The following is an 18,786-nucleotide window of genomic DNA, read 5'->3' on the forward strand; positions in this document are numbered from 1 at the left end:
GCATGTAGTTATTTTATAGTGACTGAGTGAAACAAGTAGGTATGGAGATTAATCGGATTGGTTTTGTAATAGCACTGGTTTGTTTAGCGTTTTACATGTGAGCTGTAATTGCATATTATGAGCGCAACGGCCACAGCAGATCGTCGTATAATCGTCCTGCTCAAGAAAGAACCAGAAAATGGAATCATTTTAAGAAAAGAATGACTGATTTAAATAAATCCCATTACAAACGTTCGGGAAGACTTAATATGTAATTTTTATTAATAATTACTACGGTAGAATTTGGTCAGGTGCAGCCTTTAGAGATAGATGTTGATTACGAAAACAGGTATTGCTGTAGAGGAAAATTATATGGATTCTTCAGCAGGCAGCTGATTACTTCGACAGGTAATATTATGTCAGTGATATTCACAGTATTATTAATGTCATTTTATGAGAGCTGGAGGGTGCGACTCAGTGAACTCATGACCGCTTAATACTCAGTGATCAGAATTCAGGGAAGTCTTTAGAGAAACTTTAAAAACTTCGTAGGAAATTTTTACAAATATTGTTGCTTAATACTTCTAAGACAAGAGGGAATGAACTAAAAACAAGTGTAAAAATTTGTTTAAAACTTTTTATTGCGCATACCATCGATGATACAGTAGCATATAAGATATAAAACATGAGTAATGGCATTGAAGACGGCGAGTGCTTCGGTTGTCGCCACTTCTTCCGAAGCAAGGAAAGGGTAAGATTACCCAGTAAAATGAATACACAATTAAATACATACAAAACATAGAAACGTGGAGCGATACGTGGCAGTATGAGAACCTGAAAATGGTCCTTTAAGTACGGTGTGTATACAAATATGCACAGTAGTCCTATTGACACGGAGACGCTACTACGGCAGCCTGTCGGCGAGACGATTTTCCTGTGACAGTAGCTGTACTGAAACGTACAGAAAGAGAAAGGTCACGTCAGCGTCGTATCGAGTCTAGCCTTGGAGACGTCGACGTCACCGGAATACGGAATCTACGCCACGGAGACGCCCGTCCAGTTGCCAATTCCACAGGACGTTCGCGGCGATGTGTTTCGTGCGAAAATGTCGGGCGTCGCGTGGAGGATTTCCATAGTGACACAGGCGACACGTCGCTGCCGGCGCGCTCTACCCGGCATGCCGATGAGTTGTGCGGGCGAGACCTTGGACATTACGGCTGTGGCTTTTGTCAATGCTGGAATCGTACTGCGGCATGGCACGGAGCCATCTAACAAGCAGCAGAACAACTTGTTATTGGACAACCTAATGGAAGGGCTGCTTCTTTAATGTTTCCCAGTACCAAAACACCAACTGTGACACAACTGTCTGTCATTCCCAATACAGATGACGTTTGCTTGGAGACAAGAGCTGTTACACGCTGGTGCCCCAAAACTCTACAGTAAATTTGATGATGCTGTTTTGTTGCACAGCACTGAGTCCAAGAGATATTTACGGCTGTGGGCTTAAAGAGAGAGTTAATAGGGCGTAAGCAACACGTGCAGGGTGGTGAATCAACTGCTCTTTAGATGCTGTGAGTTTATTTTTTTAGATCGCCAGGCGGCCGCAAGAAGCGTCTCAATGTTTCTCCGTGCTGCTACTTTGCCTGACGAATGCAGCTTTAGACATGGTACATGCAAGAAGTCTACGCGTTACAGACTACCTAAGGAAGTGTCCTTTCGTGTTAGTGGGATGCAGTCGCATGAGCGAGGAAGTATTTATACTCGGGCGGCGACGGACTGTCTGGAAAAAGAGCGGCGCGGAGAAGCTTCACGTGTCAAGCGCTGTTCGGTCCAAAGTCGGGGGAATGTGTGTGTATTCGGCGTCCCGGACGGCCTACTGCTGGTTGTCCTCGGGTTGCGGCGGCTGGCTGGCGATGAAGTCGAGAGCGCGCTGGATAGCCTCAGGGATTGGTGGCGGCGTGGGCAGGTGGGCTCCTTGGGGAACGAAGCCGTTCTCGTCGGCCGTGTACGTCAGCTCGATGCGGGTGCCGTCGGGCGCCGTGTAAGAGTAAGAGCCCTGCGCCGCCTGGCCCTCGGTCTCAGGGTTGCCGGCGTTCTTCAGGTAACCCTCCTCCTGGGCGCGGATCTCATTGCCCGTCTCGTAGCTGCAACAGGATCGACTCACATTATTCAGGAGTATTAACAATATAGACAAGAGCAGGAATTATAGCGCAAAATTAGCTACTACCCTACCTTTTCCACTATATGTGTGTGTGTGTGTGTGTGTGTGTGTGTGTGTGTGTGTGCGTGTGCGTGTGTGTGTGTGTGTCAGAGACAGACAGAGAGAATATTTGTGTGTTTCGTTGTTAGCAACGCCACCACCGCCGTACGACCAGACCACGATGCCATTTCACTTGGTCCCGCGTGTCCGTTAGCAGAACCAAGCGGTGTCCTTACATTAAACAAGTGCACTTGTGGCTAAGGAAAACGATTTCAAGACAGCTATACACGTTCCATCAAAGGTTTCAGCGTGTCCCCGTGAAATATTACGATAAAAAGTCACGATAAGCAATATTACAGTGGTCGACTAATGGCTGCACAGAATGGTGAATAAGAGGTTTGCTTTACTCATTTTTTAAAAGAGATCTTGTTGTAGACCGTGAGATACGTGTGAGATATTTACTTTCCTGACCATATAGTCCGTTGTAACTGGCATCTAATGCAGAGGATAAACAAATGCCGGCCGGAGTGGCCGAGCGGTTCTAGGCACTACAGTCTGGAACCCCGCGACCGTTACGGTCACAGGTTCGAATCCTGCCTCGGGCATGGATGTTTGTGATGTCCTTAAGTTATTTAGTTTTAAGTAGTTGTAAGTTCCTGGTGACTGATAATGACTGATGACCTCAGAAGTTAAGTCCCACAGTGCGCAGAGCCATTTGAAACGTTTTTTTATAAACAAATAAATGCATTCGTACCGATAAGTAGTCACTGATAAACGAGGACAAGCGCAAGAAGTCGAAGAATCGTTACAGCGATGGTATGTGGTAAGGTACGACGGTAATGTAGCGTATGGTTTAATGTAAAATGGACACATTGTCACATATGGTTAATACATAAGTGCAATTTACTGCTGCCTCGAATGCTGAAATATCTTCAGTGATGTAAAGTTGCTAGAACTAACAAAACAATCGTTGATATGTACTGAGGTTTCGCGTGAGATGAGGTAGGGATGGGGTACAGAGCGAGTCCGTGTTCGCGTGATTTCTTCTTACTCTTAGCATAGCAACCACCGGCGTTTGTACACAGGAACCAAAGGAAGAGAATTGCTTAGTTAGTGATGGATAAACTCGGATAAACGCTGGGAATCCAAAACTGGTAGTGAATCATCATCGTAGATGAAATTTGGTAAGACACAATGTCACCAGTGGTGTAAAGCTACAGTGCCACCTTTGCATAATGGTCTATGGGTATAATCTAACAAGACCCAGTTTCGTGTATGGCTCATTCCAGTAACATAGGTTCTCTGCATGCATACATGTACGTAGAAACACGAAGTTGCTAACGACATTGATATCCTAAAATGCATAGTTTTCGCTGTCGTGACCCTTTCTCAGTTTATTAAACGAGACTCAGAACTGCTCCAATGAGGAGTTGTATACCATAAAATCAGATAAAAAGACAGTGTCATTGATCAGAATTAGTGATGCGAAATACCTTTGCGTAAGCACCTACGTTATGGTAAGGTTGGCTGGAAAACCAATAGGACAGAACTAACTGTTCCACATGATAAACAAACTCTTTGCACATGTAATGTGAATGTGCCAATTGACACGTAAAATAATTCGAAACACTCCTTCGCTTAGGCTTTGTACTAAATACGAAGAACTATATTAAAGTTTATTAATCAAAAACCGAGAGAAACGGAGTAATCATACCTTACGCTGGGACAATTATCAAGTAAACACGATTGGTAGTTGAAACTAGCACTGTAGTTGGTAATCAGTTATAACCGAAATCATGAACTCAAAATAAAAACAGTCCGTTCGAGACCTTCTGTGCTCAAGAAGTAAGAAGATGTCGAGTGACATCATATCCGTATTACAATGTCGTTAGAGATATAAACTCTCACGCTAATTAATGGAGTACAAGAGCGAAAAAGTTACTAGCTGCTTTATTAGCTTTCACAGGGGGCAATTTATGGGTTTAGATTCACAATGTCGTCATCAAAATATGTTCAATGTGGAATATGATCCGTAATCGCTGTGACAATCATTCGCTACGAACTCTGTATAGCTACTGAATACATGAACTGTCTCTGCGTTCTTGGTGAAATGGAATGGGCTGATCTATCTAATGGATCTGGCAGTATACACCGATTTTATTGAATAAACAACTGAGTCTTTTAAGGAATAGTTTTTTATCAAAAGTCTTCTTTTAATGATTTTCGTCCAACAGAAGTTTTAAAAATGAGAACCATTCAGTACTGCAAACTACAGAACGAATAATTGCTCGTATCTCTTTATAACACAAAGCTGACTAGAAGAAAGAGATATAGTGGCTCCTGACGCAAGTACTCGTGGACGTCGATGAGCAAGACTATTTCAAGGTTTACGGGTGATGCGTCACGGTTAGTGCTTAGACAAGTTGAGAATATCAAGCGGCAAGACTTCCTATTCCCATGGCAACCATGCATTGACACGTTTTGGTGTAAACTGTTTCCCCATTACCGCGCATAATATTGCAAAATGATCTACGTTTGATCTTATGAAGATCAAGTCCGCAGGGTTGCCCGGACTATGAGACGGTACTAACAATGACAAAAAGTTATTTAATACCACTAAAGGTACTGGAAAAATTGGTTAATCTCTACATCTACATGAATGCTGCCAGTTGGTTAATGTTTCAGTAGGATTTGCTGTTGTTATTGCCACTCATTCCTCTTCAACGGAACGAACACATTGAATGAGCAACTGCATTCCTAATCTCTATATACTCCTTATGAAACCTTAACAAAACACGAAGAAGCAACATTACGGGCAGGCTTGAATAACCGAATGACGTCGAGTGGTATAAGTTCGCGAGATATTAAATCACGTAAATAATGCCAATCATCAAAGCTCCAGTATGGCGTAAGGGAACCGGTAAAAGTTACGCTGCAAAAGAAAGAAGTGAATTAAATGACTTAAGTGACGTGCATTTGTGCACCGAAATGTAAGTAATTGATGCAGCCTGGGCTGAGATTATAACGTTAGTAGGACAGGTAACGGAGTGGCATCCCTGGTGTGCAGGCAACCCACCTTACGGTGATGTCATACTGGCAGTATGAGTGAGAAATGCCAAGCATTATGAGAGTTGTCTCGCTGGCTACCCGATTTGTGGAACCTTAAATCGCTAGTTATTATACAATTAGCCAGCTTTCCTTTACGGAAGATTTATTAATGACATGAGGCACCAGATTTATGTTCAATACTTACAGTATAGTTTTAGTCCAATAATGACCTTTAAGTACTGAAACTCGCACCTCGCATTTCTCCAGAACAAGACGGAGTGTTACTGCTGTTAACTGTTTGTAGGAGACAGATAATTCGGCTGATCTGATGACCATTTCTTTGCTAGCGACTTACTTTAAGAGACGAACTTCTTAACCCTGCCTTTTATTGGTATGTTGTACATGAAAAGACAATCTACACCTACATTTATACTCCACAAGCCACCCAACGGTGTGTGGCGGAGGGCACTTTACGTGCCCCTGTCATTACCTCCCTTTCCTGTTCCAGTCGCGTATGGTTCGCGGGAAGAACGACTGTCTGAAAGCCTCCGTGCGTGCTCTACTCTCTCTAATTTTACATTCGTGATCTCCTCGGGAGGTATAAGTAGGGGGAAGCAATATATTCGATACCTCCTCCAGAAACGCACCCTCTCGAAACCTGGCGAGCAAGCTACACTGCGATGCAGAGCGCCTCTCTTGCAGAGTCTGCCACTTGAGTTTGCGAAACATCTCCGTAACGCTATCACGGTTACCAAATAACCCTGTGGCGAAACGCGCCACTCTTCTTTGGATCTTCTCTATCTCCTCCGTCAAACCGATCTGGTACTGATCCCACACTGATGAGAAATACTCAATTATAGTTCGAACGAATGTTTTGTAAGCCACCTCATTTGTTGATGGACTACATTTTCTAAGGACTCTCCCAATGAATCTCAACCTGGTACCCGCCTTACCAACATTTAATTTTGTATGATCATTCCACTTCAAATCGTTCCGCACGCATACTCCCAGATATTTTACAGAAGTAACTGCTACCAGTGTTTGTTCCGCTATCATATAATCATACAATAAAGGATCCTTCTTTCTATGTATTCGCAATACATTACATTTGTCTATGTTAAGGGTCAGTTGCCACTCCCTGCACCAAGTGCCTATCCGCTGCAGATCTTCCTGCATTTCGCTACAATTTTCTAATGCTGCAAATTCTCTGTATACTGCAGCATCATCCGCGAAAAGCCGCATGGGACTTCCGACACTATCTACTAGGTCAATGCTGAACATAACAAGATTCTGCTCTAAGACACCTAGCAATTAATATAATTTCATATTCTTTGCCTGCACAACGGATGCAGTGGAATGATCATTTAAAAAACAGTGCTCAAGTTCCTTAGATCTGCTACTATTCAGTTAAGTAAAGTGGATAGATCCATTTATCTTTGAAATATATGTACTAGGATAAACCGTTATATGTCATTCACTCGCTGCGTTCTTCCGAATGGAACCGGCTGTACCTGTCTTAACAAAAGCATTCGTGAAGTACGTAAGCATGGACCTGCAGGTTCCGAGCCTTATTCAGTCCAACCTCAGCTCGTACAATAGATTGACAGAGCAGTATTTGAGCAGAGAGCTGATCTGCCTAAGACTTCTAATGTATTGTTCATGATGGGCCCTATTTTGTGAAACATAAATGAGTCATGAAACCTTCATCCTTCAGAAGAATGAAAGTGATGGGAGTGCTTTGAGTAGCCAGTGATCAGTTCATGGAATGAAGATACGACAATTTTCCACTTACTTTTGAGAATATGTTTTCCAGGGGGTTGCAGCTGTTTCTACAAGGTTCGGGCAACCTTACGTTTAACCTAAGATGTACCGTACTGTGCCTTATTGACAATGCACCGAAATGCGAATTAACGGCGCTTCCCTTGTTGGAGAAAAATGTAGATAGCACGCAGCATGGCGGGAGTCTTTACGAGCGGTAGAGCCGTTAAACGGGAGAAAGTGCGACGGGTGTACAATACGCGGAGCAGACTGACTCACCAGCTGTTCGCTGCCAGAAGGTGACCTCTGCGAACGTTCTCTGACCGCTGGACTTTCTCTGGGTCACGCCTGCGCTCTATCCCTTACAAACGCCGTCTGCGCATGATTGTACTCCAGCTATCCCAACAAGTTTCGAGTCTTGTGAACCGCGCATGAAGTTACGAAGACATTAGTTATCTACGGCCTCTGCTTGTAAAGTACATTGCACAGTAATAATGACTATCTGCTTAATCAGCATTGCAGTTAGCCAATCAGGACTTTGTAAACACTAATCCAAGCTGCTTCTTAGAGACGGCGCCACCAAACGTGTTGTTCGTTTTGTTCCCTAAAGCCGAACAATAAAACGATAAAAATATTGGACGTGGGACGGATGTTGGTATCGAACCCGAGCCAAACTCTGAGCAGTCTTTATCGCTATTATCTACGCTATAATGCCAACTGACGCTAATTATATCTGACGGGCCGCTTCAATTTGGGCGCGCAGCGGCCTCACTAGCTAACTGTAATTAAATCGAAAAAAAGCATCGTACTGAATTTTTTATTAACAGTTATTTCTCAGTGTAACCTACTCCGCAACAACCTTACAAGCTCTTCAGATTCTCTCTGACCACTCTGTATAAAACTAAAATCTAAAAGAATTTATACTACAGATTGCAATTTATTTGATTTATCTTAGTGTGCAAAGCCGTAGTTAGAACGTTCCACATATACAGCTTCCACAGTCATCGCATAGAATGCTGTGGAGGTTAACGCAAAAAATAATAAAGAAAATATCTAATGTCTGACGTCGATAGGCAAATTTCAGTTGTTTGTATTGAAATGTTAGTAGCACTTAGAACTATGTATCAAGGTATGGGTAAGTATCGAGGTACAGGCTTGTCCAAAACACATGCAGCCTTTGAGAAAGGCGTGAACTGGAGGGGTTTGACAACATTCATGTTAATGGTTTCCATATACCGGTTATTATCTCGTGGTTCGCCGGTCGCGGTGGTCTAGCAGTTCTCGGCGCTCAGTCAGGAACCGCGCGACTGCTACGGTCGCAGGTTCGAATCCTGCCTCGGGCATGGATGTACGTGATGTCCTTAGGTTAGTTAGGTTTAAGTAGTTCTTAGTTCTAGGGGACTGATGACCACAGATATTAAGTCCCATAGTGCTCAGAGCCATTTGAACCATCTCGTGATTCTTTAAAATTCGTATGAGAATTAAAATTATATGCAAAGATTGCACTAAATGTTCTACTGCTACCGCAATTTCTTAATTTCCTTCTCAGAAATTGATAGGAGAGGAAATTGTGTAGAACATTGACCCAAAGAAGGAATAAGCCTAGAGGACATATAAAAAGAGATCTGAGAATATCTGTCATTGGAACAGAGGGAAGAGCAAAGGGATAAAACTGCAGGACGGGGCTGGGTTTATAATAAATCAAAACATAGTTGGGAGACCTTGGGTGTAAGTGCTACTCTGAGGCTCGCTGGTTTGCACTTGAGGCGAAGTTATGGTTGGCAACATTAAGGCAGTCAGAATACTGATTTTTAATAATCTGTTGGTTGTGGTGTACGGTTTTTGCAACCCACCATCATAGATTAGAACATAAGATCAAAAACTATACGTACCTCCATTTGTAGGAACCGTCAAAGTTGACACCCTCGTTGACGTAGCTGATGATCGGGATTGGTGACGTGTTCTGTCCGCTAGGGGCCTGTGGCCTAGCGACTACCGCCGAAACGACGACCATCATCAGGACTGCGACCTGTAACAATCAAACACTGAACATTACTTTCCGATGTCACCATAAGGCACGACGAGCTGAAGATGCGTAACTCCTCTCCATGTCTAAAGAGAGCGGAGAACGCAGAACACAACGGTTCTTAACTATGGATTGTCTATTCGGGGAGAAAACCACTTTGCAATAAGCTTGAAATGTGAACTTTTCAGTGACGACCAAATGTGATTTCGATATCTGCACGAATAATGTCAGCTCTCTTACGTCTTTCAATAAATAACAAATTTGTTGAAAGTATTGTGTGAGATTAGAAACGTAGCAGGTTGTTACCTGAATTCACGAACTACATTATAGGATATAGTTACTGAATTTGCAGATGATATCATTCTCTCGGAATATTATTGTCATCTTTCGTTGAACTCCAGCGTATTGGAATTAGTTTTGATAAGGGGAAAACGTTTACTGCGAACTCATACATGTGACTATGTGCGAAGTTAAGGGGAAGTCTCATTGCGTAAACACAGAAGGCAACGCGTATTTACGACGTGGTGTACCGCAGGGTGGGGCTCAGCCCACGCGATGACACACACATTGCTGGATGCGCCTGCAGGACACACGTGCTCCTGATGACGACACGCCCGCTCCAAGTGCTTTCTTTGGGGGCACGTGTAACGGTGAGGAGTAGACGTAAGTAGCACAAGTGATTTGCGTACTAATTGGCGGGACTGAACCGCTCGAGCGTAAAACGAATTCAGGTCGTAGCACGTGACATTGTCTCTCTACGACTGTTATTGCGTTTCAGGCCTGCCTTCATTCACGACGTCTCCCCCAGGACGCTTAAGATGCTGCTACGATTTCTCGCTACTACTTCCGTGAGCAATTCCAGCGTAGCCCGAAATGCTCCAGTTCCAACGATCGTGACCCTCTCTTCCCACTTTCACCGATCTTCCGCGTCATCCCCTTCGAAATAGTGTGACTGTGTTTTGGATTCAGGTTCCGAAAGGATCGTTTCCCAGGGAGCGAGTTCTAAAAAGCAGTTGCTCAATACTGACAAGCGTAGGTATCTGTAAGTCTCCATTTTTGTGAAGAGCACTGTGTTGGTCCCATAAAAATGGGCCAAATCGTCCAAAAAATTTCCAAATATCACAACCCAATCTTTATTATATTTTCACGGGCTGCTTAAACTTGCTAGAAATGGTTGCTTTGTACCTCCTTGTATCTGCCGAACTGACTCGACCAGTGCTGAATGTCGAAATACTCAAGCACTGGGGTTGGCTTAAACGAAAGAAATAGACAATGAAATTTTGATGCATGGCCTCACAACAGCGCTGTTCGTGAAAACAAAAAAAGAAATTCCCACAAACGCTCTATACCACAATATAGCTACCTTCATCCCTTTTTACGTGTTTGGCCACGAAAAGGTACATTTAGTACATGAATAACCGAGAGAAACTAGGCAACCACGAAAAAAAAAAATACAGGTACCGATGAAATCAAAGCTGTGAGGACGTGTCCTGTCTCTTGTCTGGGTAGCTTAGTCAGTACAGCTCTTGTCCACGAGACGCAGAGATGCCGAGTTCCAGTCTCTTCGCACACTCAGCTGCAGGGTGAAAGTTTCATTCTAGATAGACACAAATTGCAGTCGGAAATATGCTCTTACTTCAAAAAAATTTTGTTCCTCCTTACCAGTGTATCCAGATCACAACCCCCAACCCGCTTTCACTACCCGATCCCGCCCCACTACACCCTTCTTCGAGGCATCAATCAGCCTGAAAATTTCTCTCATACAGCTTTGCTGCCTGGATCTTCAGTAACAGTAACGAATAGAGTGTTCGTAAATAGGCATACCATACACTTAATTTTTGTATACTTAATTTTCGTATACTGTCCTCATGTCATTTTAATGTCTGAATGACGGAACAGGCAATATAAATTACAGATAAATATTAGTAACACTGAAAACAATTTTTACTAAAACTGGACCAACTAATGGAACGTCACTTAATTGTTTGCTTGCTAGTTTCATTCACCCTAATGGTACACAAGTAATTCATAGCGGACGGTACGTAATTAGTAATTCACAGCCTATTCACTATTCTCTAGTTTCGTTCCTTTCTTAGCGCCTATGCAAATACTGCCGCCATTTAAATAAAGCAGCATTTTTAATTTTTCCAGAGTCATATGAGAAAATACACTTCTGATGCTTTTTGTGATACACTAATTTGATGATAAAAATTTCAGAATATTCTACTTGATTATTTTTTCTCTTGTTAAAACTTAGCATTACGTCTTCTATAACAACACAAATCTCCCCGTGACAATTTGTGCAAAAGAGATGTTGCCCCTCATTCAGTGTGTCAAGTTCAGGTTCTAGAGGAGCGTATGCAGTGTGCATATACTGTCGAAATTCATCTTTTATCTCGTATGCCTACAGTCCTGTCACACGTGGACATAATTCATGAGCAGGCAAAACACATCGTAGCTCGCCATCACACCAGAAGAGGACGACAGTGTAGCTTTCCCTCTCCATCCAGGTTTCACGGTCGCTTGGCTCATTCTGGCTTGTACGGCAGCCAAGGGGACCTCCTGAATTATGCGCGTTGGCCCGCGGTCTTGCTCTCTGCAGCCTATCGCACTTGAAACGGTGAAAGGCCCTAAACATTCGTCACCTTCCTTCCCTCATTCACATGAATCATCGATACATTTCACGTTTCAGCCGTCACGTTCACGTTTAAAAGGATGAAGAGCTCTCTTCCACACTGACGGAGAACCTTGTTATCTACGTTATTCACGGAATATAGTAAAAAATAGAACATCGCTATCTTTGATGTTGTGACTTGATGGGCTACGAAAGTGCTAGATTATATTTATTTTGAATGCTAAGCAGACTTTGCCAACGGCCTTACCGCCGTGTTACCACCGTTTTCCGTTATATCGACCAAGTTAAGCGGTGTCGGGCTTGGCTAGCTCTTGGAAGGATGACCGTCTGGTTCTACCGGGCGCTGTTGGCAAGTGGCGTGCACTCACTCCTTGTGAGGCCAAACGCATGGCTTCTTGACTGAAAAGTAACGGCTCCGGTAACGAAAACAACTACCGGGAGGGTGTTGTGCTGACTGCGTGACCTCCGTATCCGTATCCAATAACGCCTCTTGATGCCAATTGAGGAGCTACACGACCGAATAGTAGCGGGTTCGGTCAAGAATACCATCATAACGACCGGGAGAGCGGTGTGCTGACCCCACGCACCTACTATCCGCATCCTCCTTGAAGATGACACGGCGGTCGGATGGTCCCGGTAGGCCATTCGTGGCCTGAAGACGGAGTACCAGTTTCGGCGATTTACTACGCCATCTTCAGGCCCCTAACAGTCGTGTGGGAAGGGGCCTGAAGATGGCTTAGTAAATCGCCGAAACTGGTAGCCAAATAAAATAAGTTTGGAACCCTGACGGCCAAAAGGTGTTTAATTTGACATCCAGTATCGAACAGCCGAGTTCCGCAACCATCTCTGAAAGAATGGACATACAGAGACTATTAGTATTGTCCGCTTTGTCATTGAAATAAACAAGTACTTTTACATCTATCTATGATTCTCAGTCGTATATGATATGCTTCGTCCTCCATATTAAGAGATCGTTAATGCAGTCAAAAATCTCGTTCGATCGTATTTTCATCTACCGACGATCTCAGCCTACCACGCACCTTTTCTACAACAAGTGGCACAGATGGAACAGAGGGGAACTCACAGAAGAAGCAGCAGTCGAGCGATGAAGGACGGAGTTAAGTGTCGGACGGTGCTGTAAGTCAGCATATTGCGACGCGTCCCAGTCCCCACGTAACAGCAGCAGGCGCAAGCGGGAGAGATGCTATCTGGGAGGGCCCTTTTCCACCCTCTCCGCCGCATGTGCTGCCGCTTCTTGCGAGAGGAAGGCGCCAGGAGGCCCCTCCGCCTTTCGCAAGAAGACTCGTGGCTACTTCGCACGCAATTAGCAGTCACCTGTACGCCGCTACCACACGCTCAAGCACGTGCTACCCGACGGCTGTTTGTTTCTTAACGACTCCCGCTCCTTTTGCGCAGCTTTTCTTCCGCGGTGTAGACATCTGCACGGATACTTATCTTCAGTGGCATCTGCCCGTACAGGCCTCTCAATCTCATTGTGAGATCCCACTGATTCTCATCATTAACCTCTTAATGTGGAAACTAAGAAATTGTTAAGATTACTTGTCAGCGTTTCACACAATGAGATAAGCATACCACGCTGTTTTGTTCAATGCGGACGTTTCAGTACGCATCCTAGAGCAACTTCACGCCATATAAAGTTACTGATAAGTGAACTTGTACCTCGAATCTGAGAACGCCAGGCCGGCCGCTGTGGCCGAGCGGTTCTAGGCGCTTCAGTCCGGAACCGCGCTGCTGCGACGGTCGCAGGTTCGAATCCTGCCTCGGGCATGGCTGTGTGTGATGTCCTTAGGTTGGTTAGGTTTAAGTAGTTCTAAGTCTAGGGGACTGATGACCTCAGATGTTAAGTCACATAGTGCTTAGAGCCATTTGAACCATTTGAGAACACCAGTGATAGACTGTTCACACTTTGAGACCAGGAACGAACACTTTCCTTTGTTCTACGCCTTGCAGTCTCCTAACGACTCAGCCAGTTGCTGAAGTGGGCGCTAATCTCTAAGCAGAACTGCTCTTCCCATTCCTTCTAAGTACAGAAAATATAACAGTAAATGGATCTTGGCCTCAGTTTGTCCCTCTATCGCGTCACATACATGTTGTGTGCAACTATAGCTACAGTGTTGTAGGCGGCTACATCGCTGTCAGACCATAAAATCAAAGGTACAGAGTTCAACCCCCTCTCGGTCAAATGTTTTTTTTACTAGTTTCTTCTTTCACCTTCACTCGTGATTTATGTGCATGAACAGTATCACGTTACACTGTGTTTCGGAGTCCACGCTAAACTATACCATCCGGTGTAACTGAACTGGTTGGTTAAGTGAGTTCGAAGGTCGGAGGAAGACAACGGCATACCACTTCCAGAAGGAGCGAGCCACGTCTTTAAACCAACATTCGGATTGCAGACACGTTTTGCTTTTGATCAGAAGTGTGCCCAGTTAAGATTCTTCGCGTTGCTTTTCAGGCCACGGTGATTCAGAGCAGTTTGGAGAAATTTTATTCCGAAAGGCCAGATGAAGTTTCGGACGCTCTTACTTCAAAGTACCGTTCCACGTTGCTAGAGGCTATAATGTTTAAGTAAATTATAAATTTACTAGATACTGAAAATTAGGAACTTGTGATTCTAGCCAATGGTATTAGTGCATCTCGACTGAGATTTTTAAAGGAAAGCTCTTAACACACGAAACCATTTTTTTCTCGAATTAGCTTCTTTCAAGAAGTTTGTGACACGTCTTAATCCAGTAATGGAATAAAATTAAATGTAGACTTATAAGGAGTTGGTGCACGTAGTCGGAGGAAGACTGCGAAAAGATATCTCGATTGGAACAGTTTAAGAAAAATATTCGAGCAGTCAGTTCAGTAGCTTTAGGAAAATCTCTAACTTCGTATCCTTAATTCTGTCCGTGAAGAAATCGAGTCGCCCTGCATTGTTAGGCCATTATGAATTATATGAAATATTCGTACTAATCAGGTGGGAACACACGGAACAGCTTCTGTCAACAGCACATTTACCATCAAATCCTGATGACAGACGAGAACATTGCAGTTCTCAGTGCTCGCCCAAGAACAATGACAGTCCACGAATTGTCTGTTTTGAGCTTAGACTTCCTGATACTTCCGGTTCATGTAACAAGCGATTCAGAAGTCGTATATTGTGAATACTTATTTTCCTCTGACTCACAGTGCGTTCCAATAGTATATCCTTTCTCTAAAGCGTCATCAAGCAGTGCTCATTTTCTCGATTACTGAAGTAGAAATAACTAGTTTTTTTTTCAGTTAACTTTTCGAGACAGAATATGTTGGAAGAGGATCTTAGATCGACGTAACATGTCAAGAAGAGATAGGGTTTAAACTTTCAGAGGCGAAAAATTTGCAGGAAAACTAAATGTGGAAGACCGGGCGGAGTTTTGAACAGCTCTCCTCCCGAATGCGAGTCCAGTGCCATTCCCATTCCGCGAGAGTACTTGCAATTTGTTACCAGAAAGTTCACCGTCTAATGGACACAAGCATTTGTGCGAGACGTTCCAGTTACTACGAAGAAAAACTGACAGGAAGTTTCCTGCAGATTTTTAAGGAATTCAATGTGTGGCGAGTTACAAGGGAACTAAAATAAGGAGACGTAAGTAATGAAAACTCGAAAGATGTACAGGTGCTATAGAGAAGGGTATTTTGCATAATATCCTTTTGTGTATTAGGCGGCGGTATACCGAACACGGAGACAACAATAAAACTGATGTTTCGACCGTCTCTGCAGCGACCCACTTCAGGACGACGAAACTGTTGTTTTATAGTTGTTTTAGTGTTTCAGAATAGCACTTCCTATTACCGAAAAGGATGTTACTCAAATTGACACTCGCCGTTGAAGACTATGGAAGATATATCGACGCTGTTCGAAGTTAATCTTAACCGGAGAATGTAGTACTTGTACGGAATGCTGAGTCGTTCCTAACACTCGTCGCACATACGCACCGTCTTCATGGCTGTTGCTGCTCGTTGTGCTGTGAGGACCACTGTAGGTAGGATCACCGGATGGCGACTGATGCTGTTCCCTGCGCTTCCCCGGGTATTTATACCGTGCGGCGGGCATCCTCCGCTCCGCCCCCCACCCCACCCCACAGCGGAGACGACGGCGGTGCGCGGGGACAGCTGCTGAAAAACGTCCCGGCACGGGCACGGTGGCTGTGGAGGGAGGCAAGCCGAGTCTGGGTGGCGGCTGCTATGCCGTGTGTGTGTGTGTGTGTGTGTGTGTGTGTGTGTGTGTGTGTGTCTGTGTGTGCGTGTGCTGCTAGCAGTCAGCTTCAGGGGTAGAGCGTGGGGAGATGAGGTCCTTTCTCCAGAGACGTGCGCATCCTTACCTCATCACCTCGTCGCTCGTCGCTCTTACAACAGTCACTATAACGGTTCTCGTCACACACGTTGCCTCCACTTATTGTATTACCAGCAATATTGATGTCAGAAGTATTAATAAATAACAAAGTAGTAATTGTAGTCAGGTGGAAAGGAAATACTTCCACAATCATCTGGTAAGATGAACATAAGGGAAAAATAGTGTTGTAAATAAATGCACGAGTGAATGACTAATGGTATTCCCAAGAAAAGTTAATATCACTTTCGTGTAATTGGTGACGTTACCGAGTTGATTACCGACGTGCCGTGCTTAGGAAACAGTGGCGGAGGGAAACAGGGTCGGTGGGAGGGGGGGGGGGAGGGGGGAGAGGGAAGACACTACTAGCTGTGCGTGTATCCAGAGCCCACGTTGCGACAATCGCCAGGCTTCGGTGCGCTCACGTGTTACGCTACCGGCTGTGGAGACGATTGGGTCCACGGAGTAGCATCAGTCTGGTGCCGGAAGGCGCTGCGTTCGGGCGAACTCGGCGGCAGCGTCGATCACGATTGTGTGCCGAGCGTACGGAGGGAACTCTCTTCGTGAGCATCTACGAGCCTCCTATTACAGCGACTTCGAGGGAATGCTACTTCTAACGGCGTAGAAGGATCCGGAGGATTTCTTGAGATGCGCATCGGGACGAGCAAAATTTTACGTTGTAGTTTTGGAATGCGCTATGTTCCGCCGCCATCAGGCTTTCGGTTTATGACGGTACAGCACTAAGTTCGTGCTTAGGTCGTTCGAGTCTCCTGGTGGCATTTGATGGTCCCAGGTGCTATCGATGTGCCTCCAGTGGTCACGAATTCGCCAGATTATCGCTGTTACCTACCTCGCTTACTGCGAATGCATTTGAGATGCTGCTACATCAGGTAAAAAGTTTGGTTAGTGGAATGCTGGTAGTCAGATGGAGCCAGTTATGTCTACGCTTTCAGAAGTATGGTTCGGCATTTTCACCACATCGTGTTTGAACACTCTGGAATCACTTAACTGCTCCATGTCTTCTGAGCCCTGGATGCCAACATCGAAGATCACATACTGGCAATCGTGTTCCAGTAATGTGTTGTCATACAGAAGTCACCTTATCCTCCACAGATGCACTTAACTCTCTTGATGTTCCGTGCACAGTTCCACAGATAAGCCGTTTTTTACAAGTGGGTGTAGTCTAACAGTTAATTCCTGTCCTTTCACTTCTTCATTATATTGGTGTACGAAAAATATCATTAATTTCAACAGTTGTGCTTCTTCGTGTCAAATTGGTTGTTTCTTCAGATCCAAATAGATACGAAACTGCTTCACATGCTTTAATGTAATGACACATATTGTAACCTGGTGAGAGTCACTAATTCACGAAATTGATTTCAAGGTATCTTTTATGTACTTTGATCAAGACTTCAAATCAACTTTCCTCCACTCAGTTTTCGACACTGCAAAGTTGTAAAATGCTGTTGATAATGAGTTAATAAGAGAGGGTCTCCAAGATCACATTATGCTAAGATTGGTCGGTATGCGGTCTGTAACCACTCTACGGAAACAAAAGAATACGTCTCTCTACTAGGCGAAAGTAGCGTTCTGTTCCCAAACTAGCGTCAACTGCATTAATCCTTGGGACGGTGTCTACCAAACATGGGACTAATGCGACTACTCATTTTGGTACTGCCCCATGATGTAAAACAGCTCCTTTCATTCTCACTGGTACGAGAAGCAGGCGTAGATATTTTTATAAGTAAATTTGCTGATGCCTCCTTTTCGGTACTAAGAATAAATGAACGAAACTGTCATCTCTAAAGTGAGAAAAGGACGGAAATGATGATGGTGGTATATTAACATCATATTGAGCTGATTAATCTCGTACTGCACAGTTAAGGAAAATTAATACATTAATGTATTATTCCGGGCTTCAGATTAAATATAAGAGGCACTCAAATGAAATCGATAGAGATGGAAGAAAGTAAGTAAACTGTTTACTATTTCAAAAGTAATCGCCGCTTTTCCCCACCGTGTGACAACATGGTTAATGCCTTCGTGGAAAAATGGTTGCGATTGCTTACGGAACCGTGATTGTACCAAGGCTCTCACGTCTTTGTAGAAAGCAAGTCAACGCATAGCTTTCATCAGGGCTCCAAAAACAATGAAATCTCATGGAGTGAGATCGGGCATCGGTTGAAGATGTGTAAGGGCTTCCCAGCGAAACGTCTGCCGCCTAGTCGAGACAACGGTGGCAACATGTGGACGTACATACATGTTCCAAGGTTGTTTCGACTATGCAGCAGAAGCTACGCTGTGATGTCGACACCCTCTTCACAGGTCCGATCTCTCCCCATGTGATTTACATATTGTGGAAACCCTGAGAAAAGACATTCGTGGCCACCGATTTACCTCAAAGAGGCGCACGTCTGGGTGCAGCCATTTTTCTACGATGGGATTGACCACTTTGTCTCATGGTGGGGTAAATTTGTTAAAATTTACGGCGATTACTTTCAAAGTAATATACAGTTTACTTACTTTATTTCCATCTGGGTCGTTTTCATTTGACTGACCCTTATAGTTAAGCACAGATACTAAGGTCGAAAAGCGGACTGGGAAAACTCCGCACTTCTCCATGTAGCTCTTGTTCAACTGATCTCTAGTAGTGATAAGGGGAAGTAATGTCAGAATATGTCAACGGATTTCGTAATCGACTGTATATTTCGTTTGCATCGTGCACGACATATTCCTGACAGTATTTGACACTGCGTTTCGACCAC

At 44.2% G+C, this 18,786-nt stretch overlaps 1 protein-coding gene across 1 annotated transcript; it reads right to left on the bottom strand.

Annotated features, from left to right (window-relative positions):
* Window positions 1-602: 602 nt before the first annotated feature.
* LOC126418790 (endocuticle structural glycoprotein SgAbd-8-like) lies at window positions 603-15,706 on the bottom strand. Its single transcript, XM_050085720.1, has 3 exons — window positions 15,628-15,706; window positions 8,878-9,014; window positions 603-2,123 (listed from the first exon to the last, which is right to left on the bottom strand). Exons 1-3 carry the CDS (start codon window positions 15,634-15,636, stop codon window positions 1,853-1,855), a joined length of 417 nt encoding a protein of 138 aa, XP_049941677.1. The 5' UTR covers window positions 15,637-15,706; the 3' UTR covers window positions 603-1,852.
* Between the last annotated feature and the right edge of the window lie 3,080 nt (window positions 15,707-18,786).

The sequence above is a fragment of the Schistocerca serialis genome, chromosome 9 (assembly GCF_023864345.2).
Source record: "Schistocerca serialis cubense isolate TAMUIC-IGC-003099 chromosome 9, iqSchSeri2.2, whole genome shotgun sequence".
NCBI lineage: Eukaryota > Metazoa > Arthropoda > Insecta > Orthoptera > Acrididae > Schistocerca > Schistocerca serialis.